The 14,602-nt window shown below is 37.8% G+C and overlaps 2 protein-coding genes across 4 annotated transcripts in view; one reads left to right on the forward strand and one right to left on the reverse strand.

Annotated features, from left to right (window-relative positions):
- LOC128601003 (kelch-like protein 29) overlaps positions 1-1,096 on the forward strand; it is a 209,833-nt gene extending 208,737 nt beyond the window's left edge. For both annotated transcript variants that reach the window (XM_053613846.1, XM_053613847.1), the window contains one exon: positions 16-1,096. In XM_053613846.1, coding sequence (XP_053469821.1) covers positions 16-199 — 184 coding nt within the window. In that variant the 3' untranslated portion in view covers positions 200-1,096. The remainder of the gene's footprint in view (positions 1-15) is intronic.
- A 3,949-nt stretch (positions 1,097-5,045) lies between these two features.
- atad2b (ATPase family AAA domain containing 2B) overlaps positions 5,046-14,602 on the reverse strand; it is a 78,998-nt gene continuing 69,441 nt past the window's right edge. For both annotated transcript variants that reach the window (XM_053613844.1, XM_053613845.1), the window contains 2 exons: positions 10,073-10,201; positions 5,046-6,646 (listed from right to left, as the gene is read on the reverse strand). In XM_053613844.1, coding sequence (XP_053469819.1) covers positions 6,605-6,646; positions 10,073-10,201 — 171 coding nt within the window. In that variant the 3' untranslated portion in view covers positions 5,046-6,604. The remainder of the gene's footprint in view (positions 6,647-10,072; positions 10,202-14,602) is intronic.

Consider the following 14,602-nt stretch of genomic DNA (forward strand, 5'->3'; position numbering starts at 1 on the left):
TGCTCTATTTTTTAGCGCTGTCGTCCTGGACGGGAAAATATACACCACAGGAGGCATCGTGAGCAGCGAGGGACCAGCGCTAGGCAACATGGAGACCTTTGACCCCTGCACTAACACATGGACTCTCCTACAGAATCTGCCATGCCCGCTCTTCAGACACGGCTGTGTGGTGATCAAGAAGTACATCCAGAGCGGCTGACAACTAGCGAGCGCACACACATACACACACACACACACACACACACACCCACCCACACACACACACACACAGCCACACTCCTCAATGCACTGCAGGGATCCAAGTCAAAACACTACTCCACAAACTCCAGCGGCTCTCCCGGGTGGAATGGAGTGGAACTCCACTGCTCGACAAGTCCACAATCTGGAAGGGAAGTGTAGAGTAGCGAACTCTCATTCACGGCTCTTGTGCCACATGAGTAATAAGCAAACATTTGGACAACTACAAAAACTTTTCTTTGACAGACATTTGTAGTTGATTTATATATATTTTTTTGGCATATTCCTTTGATGTTTTTTCATCCTTCCGATAACTACCTGCCCATAACAGCACCGCGTCATTTTCTCTCCCCCACCCCCAACAAGCGAATCGAGCTTATGAAGAGATGCTGAAATCAAAGTTATGGTTCATCATTGTTTCTGATATCAGGTCTATCAGACAAGAGTTACTCCATCGATTCAGAGGAACTGAGGATGAGATCTCCACAAGCCTGCATCGCCACGAGACAGCATCACGGGTATAAGGTAGCACCAGGTGTCCAACAGTAAGACTGAATGAACACGTGGATTTGTTTTTCTCCCAAACACAGCCAAAGCACAATCTACTTCTGATTTTGAGGAAGACATTGTACATTTTTGTTCCTCCACTGTAATCGGAATCCAGCTGAAACAGGCTGTGGATGGAGGAGTTCGGGGGGCTGAGGGTCCTGTATCATAGGGAAGGAAATATGTATATTTTAAAACCGAAGGTAATTCTGTATAAATGTTTTAAAAAAACGTTGATAGGTTGAACAAAAAAAAAAAAGACTGTAAATCTGTACCCAAAAAGGACCATTTACTTGTTATTAATGATGAAACATAAAACAGATAAAAAAAAAAGTTTGTGTCCTGTTTTTACATTTTAAAAAAAAATCAAGCTATACATAGGCTTTTCAATATTTTTCAAGAAAACGTCTTTTTCTTGGTCAGGGTAAATTTTGTTTTTTTAAATATGGATTATTACAGATGTGGCCTTTAAGAATGCACGTTTTTTTCACGCGGTATCACGCAATTCGTCACGTGTGATACACGCGGTATACTGCCAGCACGGCTCTAAGAATTTAAATTCATTTGTTGTGCTTCACACAATAACCACCAGGTGGCGCATGTAACAACATACTGAACACATACTGAACTGTACTTCTGAACACAGTACAATAAAATGGAATGTGTGGGCGAATGGTTCACATAAAAATGTTACGTTTCTCATCAAGACTTAGGATAAACCTAACTTAAACAAGATTCTAATTACAAGATTACGTAAAATATAAAGTGAGCGTCATCGAGTCTCGTACAGGTATGTTAAGGAGGTTTTGTACGTGTGCTAGGATACCGCTGTGGTAACATGCAGGTTTAATGGGGTTCGAGCCTCAGCTCACCTAACTGATTTTTAAATGAGCTGGGGGTTTTTTCTAACCAATAAGTATGCTTTAAAAAAGGTTGTACACAAACTAAGTATAGACACGAAGTTTATATGCATATGTAAAAAATTAGTATGCATACTAAAGTTTTAGAGGGAGAGAAAACTGTGGGAGAAAACTGGAGAACCTGTAGGAAATCCATACAAGCCCAGGAGGAACCATGAAACACTACAGAAGTGACCACAGTTCAGCACTGAACCTGCAACCCTTGGAACATGAAGAATTAACACTACCCATCATGCCACTCACCAGTGCAGTCACTCGTCAAGCCTTAGGTTTTTACTATTCCTTATATGTCAGTTTGAGCATCTGAATCGTGCCGAAACGCTTAATGTAAGTCTCAGGGGTAAAAAAAATATATATATTTAGGACATGTTGAAGCTCTACTTTCATGGCTGCCAAGAACATGGGGAACAGTACTGTTAACTGCATGTTTTAATGAACGCACAGCTTCACACTGAGATCATGATATCATTTATGTGATTAAAACTATTTCATTGCACATGTTTCTGTTCCAAGGGTTCCATTCAAAAACTAGTTATTGGTTAGGTTCATTGGTCAAACCCTTAGATGTTTACTATTCCTTATATGTCAGTTTGAGCATCAGAATCACCCTGAAACATTTCATTCAATCATCTACATATTTATCCTAATCAAAGTCATGGTAGTCTCACAAGTCAGAGTTTTAGCTAAACCATTAAGTGGCATGTGTTCAAGAAGTGGGAGAAAACTGGAGAACCTGTGGGAAACCCACACAGGCCCATGAGGAACCTTGAAACTCTGCAAAAGGGACCACAGTTCAGCATTGAACCAACAACCCTTGGAACATGAAGTCATAACACTATCCATTACACCAACTCAGCACTGCAGCAGGAGCAAGCTAAAGTTTAACTAGCTTACCATATGGATTAATTAACTAAGCAACATTTACCTAATCTACTAAAAAATAGAAGTCTTTAAGCAAAGAAATATGAAAGTACAAATCAGTAAAAAAAAAAAAAAAAACAAACAAACAAAAAAAAACTAAATAAGTACGCATGCTTATTTTTTTTATTTATTTTTTTAAAGTTGTACATAAATTAAGTATGGACACAAAGTTTATATGCATACTTGAAAAATAAGTATGCATACTAGAATTTTAAGTATGTATGGCAAAATTGAAATATACCTACTTAAAAATAGGTTTGCAAAATAAATACAGTATATTCTTGTTAACGACAAATGAAGGGAAAAGGCCAGTGCTGACATTGTGAAATGAAACGCTACTGAACAGTTTCGTATAAACCGATGAACATCGGCATATATTCACTCCTCAAAATCAACATGAAACGTAAGGTTAAAAATGAAGAAGAAATCACACAGAAATGAAGACATTCACCAAATAGTACAATTTGCACCTTTTATTCAAGTAATATCACAGCAGTTTAAGAAATTACAGTAAATGAATTAATTTCAACAGGACTTCCACTAAAAGAATGCTTGGCTGGATAGTAACCAGGTTTCAAATGAGTCTTTTACCAATTTGAGAAAATGGGGCAAAGACCCTGGCAATAGCAGAAATACAAATCCCCAAAACTAGATCAATAAATAAACAATAGATTACATATTAGAGGCAATTATTATATCACGGAAACAGGTTTATTTATATTAAAAAAAAAATAAAATAAAAAAAATAAAATTAAAAAAATGTGTGTGTGTGTGTGTGTGGTGGGGAGGGGAGGGGGGATTGGAGGGTTGAATCTGCATACTTCAACTACCCTCCCGATCATGTCAACAAACTGGATGTTTAACCAACTTGACTTTTAAAAATGGAAAAATGGAAAAGGAAATGACTTACGGAGCATGAGCTAAGCCACATTTAAGTGTGTGTAGCTCTTCTTCAGGGGATGATGCAGGATCAGAATGGGGATATACTATTTTTTCATTCAGTAACACTTGTTTAAGGCTCCAGTCAGGTGTCAGTAGTCAGGCAGTTTTGCAGTAGGCCAGTTTTTGGCCTAGCAACAGCACAGATATTTGAACAAAGATGCAACTAGACTACATCAAACCAAATGTGGAAAACAGAGCTAAATGTGAAAATGACACTCCGCACTAGTTTATCACCAGTACCAGTTGTTTCTGTTGTTGTTTTTTTTTTTGGAGCTGTATGTATCACAATTATGTAGTCTGCAATATCAAGCACAGGTCAAACCAAGAGGGGAAAAAATGTTATTTAACATGACATTTCTTCCCCCTGTACCGCGTCCAGATCACTACATCAGCGTAGGCCTCTTTTCATTTTAAATCACTTTTCTAATATAAATATTTGAAGTGTTTCCCAATTTCTCTTAAATTTGATCCATTTTTAAACTTGAAATTTCACTTTTTAATACTTGTTGGCCACGTGACACAGTTTAGGACCAGTACAGTCTCACACCATAAATACTGAAAAAATAAAATCAACACAAAGTGAGCCAACAACCACATTTAAAGAGGTGAACACAGGTAACATTTTGTATGTCCTCCAGTTCTTTCAATCCATACAGAATTTGTGAAATAGACTAAAATGTCAGGATCTCAGACCCAGTGGTCAGCATCACAGTAGTACCTAGAGAATTACACAGAACAAGCAGATCATATGCAGTATATATGGGGTACGAGGTGAGAAAACACTCATAACATTAGTTGTATGACAGGCCCTTTACCACAAAGCCCAAAAAGCACCACCACCATCATCATAATGGAATAAATAGGTCATGAATGTAGCAGAGACCTGAGACCGGTAAACCTCTCCACTTGCGCAACCCTGCTACAATGTGCTACATCATGACATGGCTCCAACTTCAAAAACTGTAACAAATTTCCAATTTGTCCCCCTTTAATCAACGGTGTACAAAAATATGAACAGACAGTCAAACACCAATACTTATGATAATAAATAAACAGGTAGAGTGGGAGATAAATAGCTAAAACGATGCAATTACGCCAGACATAAAGATAAGAAACTGTAGTGAAGTGGACAAACAATATGGCTGCCATCACCAAGGTCCATTGGACAGGACACGAAGATATATAATACAAAATCTTACTGAAGTTAATGTGCTGTGTTTGTGTTGGCTCAACTGCAAAACTCAGTAAACAATTATATTAACCAAAAACCAAGCAAAAGGATGGATTACTGCATCAGCCACAGGACTTGTTGCTCAGTACCTGAGCTTTCAAATGGTAAAAGGTGCAGCGATGTTACAGATGTTGACAAATACTGTATGTCTTTGATAAATATGTTGTCTTAAATCATTTTTAACTGAGGTAGCCAGGGTTCTCCATCTCGCTGCAGTAGTCCAGAGCTCATTTCTCTTTTTGCATGTGTTTTTTTTTTTTTTTTTTTTTTTTTTTTAATGGTTTGTAAGTATACTCAGCTTTACATAAAATTGAGATGAGTCTTAACTTCAGAAATGTTTTTCTGCAAACTGAAGAAAGAAGCGGTTCAACTCTTTCTGAGAATAGGCCTTGGCAATTAAACACACTAGGCCAAAAACCAACTAGAACCTAGCTACTAAAAGAATAAGTAGCTACTAATCAAAAGGTCTTAATACAACTAAACCATAGACCCAAAAAAAAGCCGAAATACCTTTTAAAAAACATTTTTAACACAATAATAATGCTCCATATATTGATCAAAGCACACTGGCTAAAATTGCCTAGTTCATCATTCATTCATTAATGCAAACAATCTTAGCATTCATATAACCCAAACTAAGAGGTAATAATAATAATAAAAAAGTAAATGATACAAAATATTACAACTTAAGGTCATGGCATAACCAACTGGTATCAGAACAATTGTCTTGAGGGTGAAAATCATGTAGGTATGCTTATTAATTAAAACAAATAAAATAAAATAAAATAAATACACAGCAAACAATTTTGAATGAGCAATTTGTTAAACAGTCCAAAGAGTTGAGACAAGCCATCTTTTCCCAAAAGACAAAAATATATGTGGCCATGACAATACCAAACTGTAAATGCTCATTGGACAGGAAGAGATCAACTTTTAAGAGGCAACGCATCTTTTGTAAAACATTCCTGATGCTGTAGCTAGATATGTTAGCATTTATTTCAAAATGCACAACAAAAAAAAAAGGATCGGAATCAAATTTACTGCATCGTGGTATTTATAATAATTCCACTGTAATAACAGAAGCGATCAGTTTTGTGGATTTTCTTATTATGATGGGGCTTCAGCTTTTCCACTGCGAAAGATACACCACATGCATCAGGTAGAAAACGCTTACAATTCTGTGTTAGTTACACGCTGCTTACGTTTAAATGCCTTCTGGTGGAAGATCACAGGGACTTAACGCATTAAAATGGTTTTCATAGATGGAGAATGATGCGATTGGTCTCCACAGTCAATCACAAACTGGCATGACCTCATGGCATTACACCTCATTCATGTGGGGTTTTACTACTGCTGGTGAGAATCTGTGCCTGTGTGGTGGTGTGCTGTCTCTTCCTGACAAATGAGACCAAGGTGTTCAAGTGACATCACACAATCTTTTTTTTTTTCCTTTTAATATGATGATATTTATTTCTTTTCTCACTTTTTGTTTTTTTTTAAGAAACTCAAGGAGCAGCAAATGGAAAAACAATAGCACCTAATAGCACCAAGAACGGCCATTAGAAATTGGCATATATGTTTCTGAAACCTATACGAGTCTTGACTTGTGTTTGGTTCTGTAGACTAGTTCTGTCCAGGTACCTGAGACAATAGCACCAAGGTTGCCACTGAAAGTCTTTGCAAGTCTCCTTTAACTCCTCCTTTGCCATTTAACACCAAACCTGCTCGGCTCGCTGTAGCAGCTTGGTTCTTTAAGTTGGTCTCCTTCTGCATCGCAGGAGTCTCTGATTATGATCGCCTTGTTTCATCACAGGAATGTATTGAAATGCTGGACTTGCCTCTCCATCTCCTGAAAATGGGAAAAAGTGAGCCATATGAAAATCACAGCATGGGATAACAACCGTGAGAAGCAAACAAAAGGTCTTCAACTTCAGCTGCTATTCAGTGTGGACGATATGACAAAAAGAGATCACAATATTTCAAAAACATTTCAATGACACATGATATGCATCACAATATATAGGTTTCCTACCAAAGTTCCAGCAAAGCAGTAGTGCTGTGTTTTAAGATAAACCTTTAAAAAAAAATTATGTTTATTCAACAAAAAAAATGAATAATAAAAAGGATCACATCTGCTTTGTGTGTTTGTGTGTACCGTGTAAAAGTCAAGAATTTTCCCCCCAAACATGACTTTTTCAACTAAAAATTAAATGTTACAGGAAAACGTTTGTGTGGCAGTAAAGAAAGCAACATATTTCAGAGTACACTGTGGCAGATTCTCCAAGATGCTCAGAAAAACTTACCAGCTAATAAACATCTGTTGACACTAGTCATGATAAGAAACGTTGCTTATATTGCATTTCCTCTGACTTCGTCTATTCAATTCAATTTCACTTTTAACAACAGACATTAAAGCAAGTTACAGAAACCTGCATAGAGATTTAGATCCCTAATGTACAAGCCAGAGGTCACAGTGACGAGGAAAAAGTGCCCAAGACAACACGAGGAACTAAACCCTAACGTGAACCCATAGCTCGTTATGTAGTATTAAAAACATTACTTACAGGCAAACAGTACCAAGTGTGTTGAAATGATGTTCAGTGTGATTATATTGTGAATAAGAGTCCTGGGGTGAGCACAGGACAGGCTTTATGACTGCAGTAGCAGTTATTAGGAAGTACACATCTACAGTATCCAGGTGAGATAATCCACTGAAGTAAGGGTGAGACTTGGACAGTTCTGGGAAGTCTAAATCTTTATATCAATGTGGGACCATCTAAAGCAGCAGAAGGTTGAGTCCCAAGTGCAGAAGGCACAAAAGCAGAATCAGAGCATCATAATGAATTATAGGCCACACTGTTTCCAGCCCATTACGTTTACTTGATGTACAGTGCCCTTGGTAAATATGAGCAAAGAAAGCTGTGAAAAATTGTCATTATTGTTTAACCCTTTAATCTTTTGTTTATAAAAAAAAAAAAAAAAAAAAAAAAAAAAAAAAAAAAAATCACAAAAATACTCTGCTCTCATGGATCTCAAACAATTGCAAACACAACACAGGTTTATATATACACACCATAAAACTTTGTTCAATATATGTGTGCAACAATTATTGCCAGCCTTTTAGTCAATACTTAGAGCTGCTGTCTTGGCAAAGGGAAATAGCTTAGAGTCTTCTCCTATAATGCCTGATGAGGTTGGAGAATACTTGGCAAGGGATCTGAGACCGTTCCTCCATACAGAATCTCTGCAGATCCTTCAAAGTTCGAGGTCCATGCTGGAGGACTCTCCTCTTCGGTTCACCCCACAGGTTTTCTATGGGTTTCAAGTCAGGGGACTGGGATGGCCATCGCAGGACCTTGATTTTGTGGTCAGTAAACCATTTTTGTGTTGATTTTGATGTATGTTTTGGATCATTGTCTGTTGGAAGATCCAACCACGGCCCATTTTAAGTTTTCTGTCATAGGCAGTCAGGTTTTCATTTAATATCTGTTGATATCGGATAGTCCATGATGCCATGTATCCTAACAAAATGTCCAGGTCCTCTGGCAGAAAAAACAGCCCCAAAACATTAGAGAGCCACCACCATATTTAACCGTGGGCATGAGGTACTTTTCCATATGGCTACCTCTCTGTGTGCACCAAAACCACCACTATCTATTTTAGTTTCATCTGAGCACAGAACCCGATCGCATTTGAAGTTCCAGTAGTGTCTGGCAAACTGAAGACGCTTGAGTTTGTTTTTGGATGAGAGGAGAGGCTTTTATCTTGAAATCAAACAACTTGTGGTGGTGTAGGTGACTTCAGATTGTAGTTTTGGAGACTTTCTGACCCCAAGACACAACTAACTTCCGCAATTCTTCAGCTGTGATCCTTGGAGATTTTTTGGCCACTCGAACCGTCCTCTTCACAGTGTGTTGAGACGATATAGACACACGTCCAATTCCAGGTTGATTCATAACATTTCCAGTTGACTGGAACGTCTTCATTATTGCCCTGATGGTGGAAATGAGCATTTTCCATGCTTCTGCTATCTTCTTATAGCCACTTCCCATTTTGTGAAGCTCAACAAACTTTTGTCGCACATCACAGCTTGGTCTTACCCATTATTATGAATGACTAAGTGAATGTGTTACCTCATATTTATACCCCTGTGAAACATTTTGTACTTGTCCTGTACAGTAATTACAAAGCATATAAGCAGACATACTGAGAGAATAAAAAGATGATGATTAGCATTGTTCAGGGTTTCATGGGTATTTTCTGCACTGTCAAGCCATGATTACATCACCCATGTAATTCTAAGCTTAAATAATAATAAATTATAAACTACTGCAGCACATTGTTGCAGTCCTATTTCAAAACTAACAACTTGTCAGAAAATGAAAGAAATGAAAATGAGTTCATTATGCCTGTGTAGCTGTAAGCAGATGATGAATACACACAGACTGGATGCTAACACACTGAACAGCTGCGGAGTGTTGAAATTAGAGCACCGTGTTGATAGCAGTGAGTTGTGCTCAATCCTCTGGGGAAATTAGGTTTGCTGTTCTCAAATACAACGGTAATGGTTGCTGGCCAGCTGAAAGAGAGTGGAGGCCTGAAGGTCTGCAGAGGCCTAAGCTCATTAATGTCATCTGCTCAGGTACCCTTTTTAGAGTCCACTATATTTTCCTATTTATTAATATCAAAACTTTTTTTTCTATCCTAATTCAGAGAAAGCATGAACACTGGGGGGGAAAAAAAACTGCTCATTGTGTAGTATGGATCCTTGAATGTACATTTACCTTCACTCTTTGTTTTAGTTGTTGAGTCGAACACATAAAAACACTTAATACCAGTAATGTACATGCAGCTCAGGGACTGGAGGATTAATCGGCTGGATTTTAGTATTTGATCGTTCTTAATATTTGTATGCCCTTTTAATCTATGGGCAACAACTGCACTTAATGCATTTAGCAGTGCTAATTTGAGGCGGGTGATTTAAAGAGGATAACTGGGCTAAAGTGCTGTAAGCATTAGTGTAAACTTAATGAGCATGGACGTCAGCACTGCCTACCAGGTCTGTATGTTTAAACAGAATCAGGGAAAAGAAGACTTAACAATACACCAAATAGACTTGTAGGATGTTTGTCAGGAACAGTCTTATGGTGATGTCTAAACAACAACTCAAGCCAGAGAAAATGCAGGAGATCTCATTTATTCACCTGCATTAATACATGCCACAACAGGAGCATCTGAATAATGTCATGACTTCACAGAGGTTGAAAGTACTGACCTCGATCAGGCAGGTCTTGTCGTAATCCCTGCGGTACTGGTAAATACACTGGCTGAGCACCGAGTAAAGTCGTTCCAGTTGATCCACACTGTAGCCCTTACTCTTCATCACAACTTGATCTAGCAGGGCCTGCAAACAGAGGACAGGACACACACCAGGGTCATTTAGCAAACAGGACACAGCAAGGGGTACTCGTTACACACGTGTCACAGCATACACACAGTATCCACCCGAAAGCTCCCATGAAATGGCTCCCTGGCTGTGATTTCATTCTTTATGCTCACATATTTCCTTCTGAGTCAGGAATTCAGAGTGACGTGTTGAGCTGCTTGACAGCCAATTGCATTAGAGATACACCATGACAAGTACAGAATATCATGAAAACACACGTGTGTGTATAAATAAAAATTTTGATTTCAGGGACACGTTAAAGGATGCAGTTGTCTGGAGTGTACAAATACCAGGTTGTGGTGATGAAAGACAATGCATGTAAAGATCACATTATGCACATATTTGTGCATCCTCTGCAATGCCCTCCACTTAATCTATTACTTTTAACCTCTTCGGAAAGAAGCTAGGTTTAAACAGTTTTTACTAGGAAAGGTGTGCATGTTCGATCAAGTGCTAAGGTCCTGTCCCAAACTGCACACTTATAGACTCATAGTATTCCTTTGCATACGGCTGTTACGGTGGTCCATTTCTCATTTTAGGCTTCAAAAAGGTACACATACGAGCACCCTGTACGCACACTTACTGCGCCCTCTGGGGAATCCCGCATCGAAGGAGGATTCAACAATATTTAAGCCAAAAACTGTGAAAAAGATATTCAGTTAGACTCCTGAAGTGTCTTTCAAATTAATGTAACTTCTCATCAAGCAACTTAAGTAAATTAAATCCTGTTTTAAAAAAAAATGTATTAAAATGAGTATGATCAGTAATTTAGTCATGTTTATATCCCACACATTTTTATATGGCACTCAACTGGTACATCATTTATACTTGTCAGTATGAACCTATGCGATTTGTTTTTGTGTGGACTTGACTGATTAGAACCAAATGAATTTATGCTTCAGTCATCTCATTCAACCAAATGAACATATGCTTCAGTTTTAAAAACAAAGTTTGAAAAGAATTTTAATGGTCATCACATTTAACAACTATCTTGATTCCTCATACAATCAGCACAAGTGTCTGAGTCAAGTATTTTGTGCCTCTCCTCCAGTATCACCGAACGGTGAACCAGTGTGAACACACAGCAAAGCGCTGAACACAAGGGGAAGTAAGGAAATCTTTAACAACAGTCCCAAATGCTCACTTTTACACCCCTGAAGCCTTAAAATCACTCGCATAGGCCCACAACTCAATGACGTCAAAGTGCATACCTTTCGAAGCACCACAGTGCTTATTAGGCCATCGTTTGGGTCACATTTTAGCAATACAAACTTCCTACAAAATCTACTACTGATGTTCTCAACCAAAAAATGGAAATAAAATACTGCAACATTGAATTAGCACTGTACATATATAGCAATGTAAGCGCGTTATCCTAAGGGGGGTTTGATTTGGGGCTGTTGAGGTTTTTGCCAATTTCAAAAATGTGAATACAATATTACAAGTAGTTAGTGACAAAGCCAATAAAATAAATACATTCTGAACAGTAACAAACAAACAAAACTTTAATGAACCTCAAAAAAATGGATTGTAAAAGAGTTAGGCAGGTAAAGCCCACACATAAAGCCTGTGCCACCTGAAACCTACCAACACAGAGTCAGGACAGGGGGTCAGCATCTTTCCAAAGCAATTAAGATCACACTGACAGCTAATTAAGGCAAATCATAATTACCTTCCATTTCATATACAGTTACAGCATGCTGGTGTTTACGTTTCACCCCGACTTTAATTAAAATGCCTCGGTCCCTGTGATGCCATATCAATTGACACATTCATCATGGTGATTCTGTGGACAATCAGCGGCTTCTCAAAATGCATACAGATGAGTTCTTTGGGCTCGCTATGAGAACATCAGGTCAGCCTCGGATAACGGCCTAGCCAAAAAGAACAGCACATTCAGGCGAAAAAGCAAACGGTTCCAGGAATAGCTGGCTTGCAGGAATATTTGTTTGGTTTCAGGACAATAAATAAAATGCATCACTTATGGACATGTTTAAAGCAGTACTTCTAAGGTGTACTTTTACCCAGATGAGGATGGGTTCCCTTCTGAGTCTGGTTCCTCTTAAGGATTCTTCCTCAGATCATCTTAGGGAGTTTTAACTCGCCACAACTTAAATGTTTCTGTAAAGCTGCTTTGAGACAATGTCCATTGTTAAAAACGCTATACAAATAAAATCTAATTGAATGTGTACAGAGCATTTAATCAGTTGTGTCAGAGGACAAAAATCAAAGCTTTTTTCCCTTGCTGAACAGGTGTCATTTAATTTTTCTCTTATTTGATGGATATCTAGTGAATGTGTATAATTACCAAGTATTTCTTTTAGCTATACGTTTCATGTTTTTCTCTGTCTTTCTGAATTTTAAACTTTGCTACATCTGGACAGAGAGAGTCAACTGGCATCCAATTACCTCTGTGCCTATATATATATAGTGCATCAGGTTTTGTCTGGAATGCCAAGACTATCTGGCGATCAATGTTTTTGACAGGCTTGAGAACACAATACACAGATATGATAATGAAATACACAGAGAAAACAGATCTGGTAATAAATACACACATAGGAAGAGAGCTGAAGTGATCGTTTTAGTTTTGACACTATAAATTGTTTTGTATCTAGTTAGAGTTAACGGACATGATTAACGGCCGTGCAGTCTACTCTATGCAGGTAGACGCGAGCCACCGACACAGCAGTCCTGGGACATCCAGTCACAACAAACAAGAGGTACTCAGCAACTGACAGTAACATTCATGTGTACAATAAAATGTGTTTACTTTTTAAATTCTCGTAATGCTGTTATAATACTGAGGAAACAGCAACAGATAATTATATCCTCAGGGTCAAAAACACTCCACTCTAAACAGTTTCTCAGTACTAGTTGGTGCACATTCGGCGGTTTGGGACAGACCTAAAGTCTCTCTGAATGTGTATTGACTTGACACTTGCAAAATGATGTGAAAGATAACTAACCATACATAGCTTCATAATCCTGTCAATAATAAGGATTAGGTGTGGACCCTTTCCTGTGTTTTGTGCTATTGACAAAGACCATGGCTAAGTGATCATGGGTAGCAGATCCCACTACTATTCTCTCGTTACACTCAATTTAACTCTAACCCCTTGAGGGTTATCATCCTCTGCTGCTGAGTAACAACCTGGCCAGTCCAGCAGAGAAACCAATACGACAAATCGCCTTATACAAGAACCAGGATCTTTAAAATAACACCACAAATATACATACATGTATACAAGTATACAGTGAACATATCTGGTGCATACAGGTGCAAACTGCATTAAATAGCCACTTCTGTTTCTACCAGAGAGCATGTACTTCAACCCAAGTTAAATGATTAATACACAGTCTCCAAATGTTTGAGAAAAGTCGTGGACTTCTGAACGCTTTACCCCAAGCAATATGTATAAGCGATTTTTTAATTCCAATCTCATGAGCTGCAGCAGATTAGATGCATTAATGAATGAATTATCAACTCAGGAGTTTTAAAGACAAAGCAGAAAAAGGGAACAGGTGATGCAACAATCTGCTCCGCTGTTCACATTTCAAACCAGGAGCTGAATTAAAATGCACTGCAGTATGTGTCAGGTGTGATTAAAATCAGAAATGTAAGCTAACTGAATTGTGGAAGATCTAGTATACAGATTTAAAGAACAAGCTTGAATTCTGTAAAGAAATAAAACACTTAAAATATTAATAAGACTAAGAATTAAGACTAAAAGGATTCAAAGCTTGAACAATACATTTATAATAATGGTAATTTACTAGAAAAATTGGTGAAGCGTTAATTACTTAATTAATTTTTAAAAAAAAAACCCTTCCTAATAATTAACAGCTGCATTGGCACAACATTGAGAAATGCTAAACAACTAAACTGATACGAGATTACGTGTGGTTTCATAACTGCAAGCTTTTTTGGCCAGGAGATGAAAAGTCTCAGATACCAATTCAACTGATTTCGGGGGATATTGAATTTTATGGGAATAACAATCCCACTTAAAATCAGAGGCTGCAAATGAACAATAATCAAGATGAAGGCGTGAACTGTACCTAAACTGGCATTGTTGCATTTTGTTCAGGACTGGTTAAAATAACTACATACAGCAGATCATGAAATAAGATTAAACTTGGAACAAGCCAGGATCTGCTCATACATCGCCTTTAAACACGTTAAGAAGCTGTATTTTGTATATTTGCACTTTTCTTTTCTTTTTTTCTTCTTCCAAATATGAAATTTTGCACAATGTATGCTGCAAACCATATAATCAACTTCCACGTCAAACCTATGGTTAGGTACATCATGAATATTTTGGTACACTACCGTAAATGAGATCCTGTGCTCAGTAT

Source organism: Ictalurus furcatus, chromosome 25, assembly GCF_023375685.1.
Source record: "Ictalurus furcatus strain D&B chromosome 25, Billie_1.0, whole genome shotgun sequence".
Classification (NCBI taxonomy): domain Eukaryota; kingdom Metazoa; phylum Chordata; class Actinopteri; order Siluriformes; family Ictaluridae; genus Ictalurus; species Ictalurus furcatus.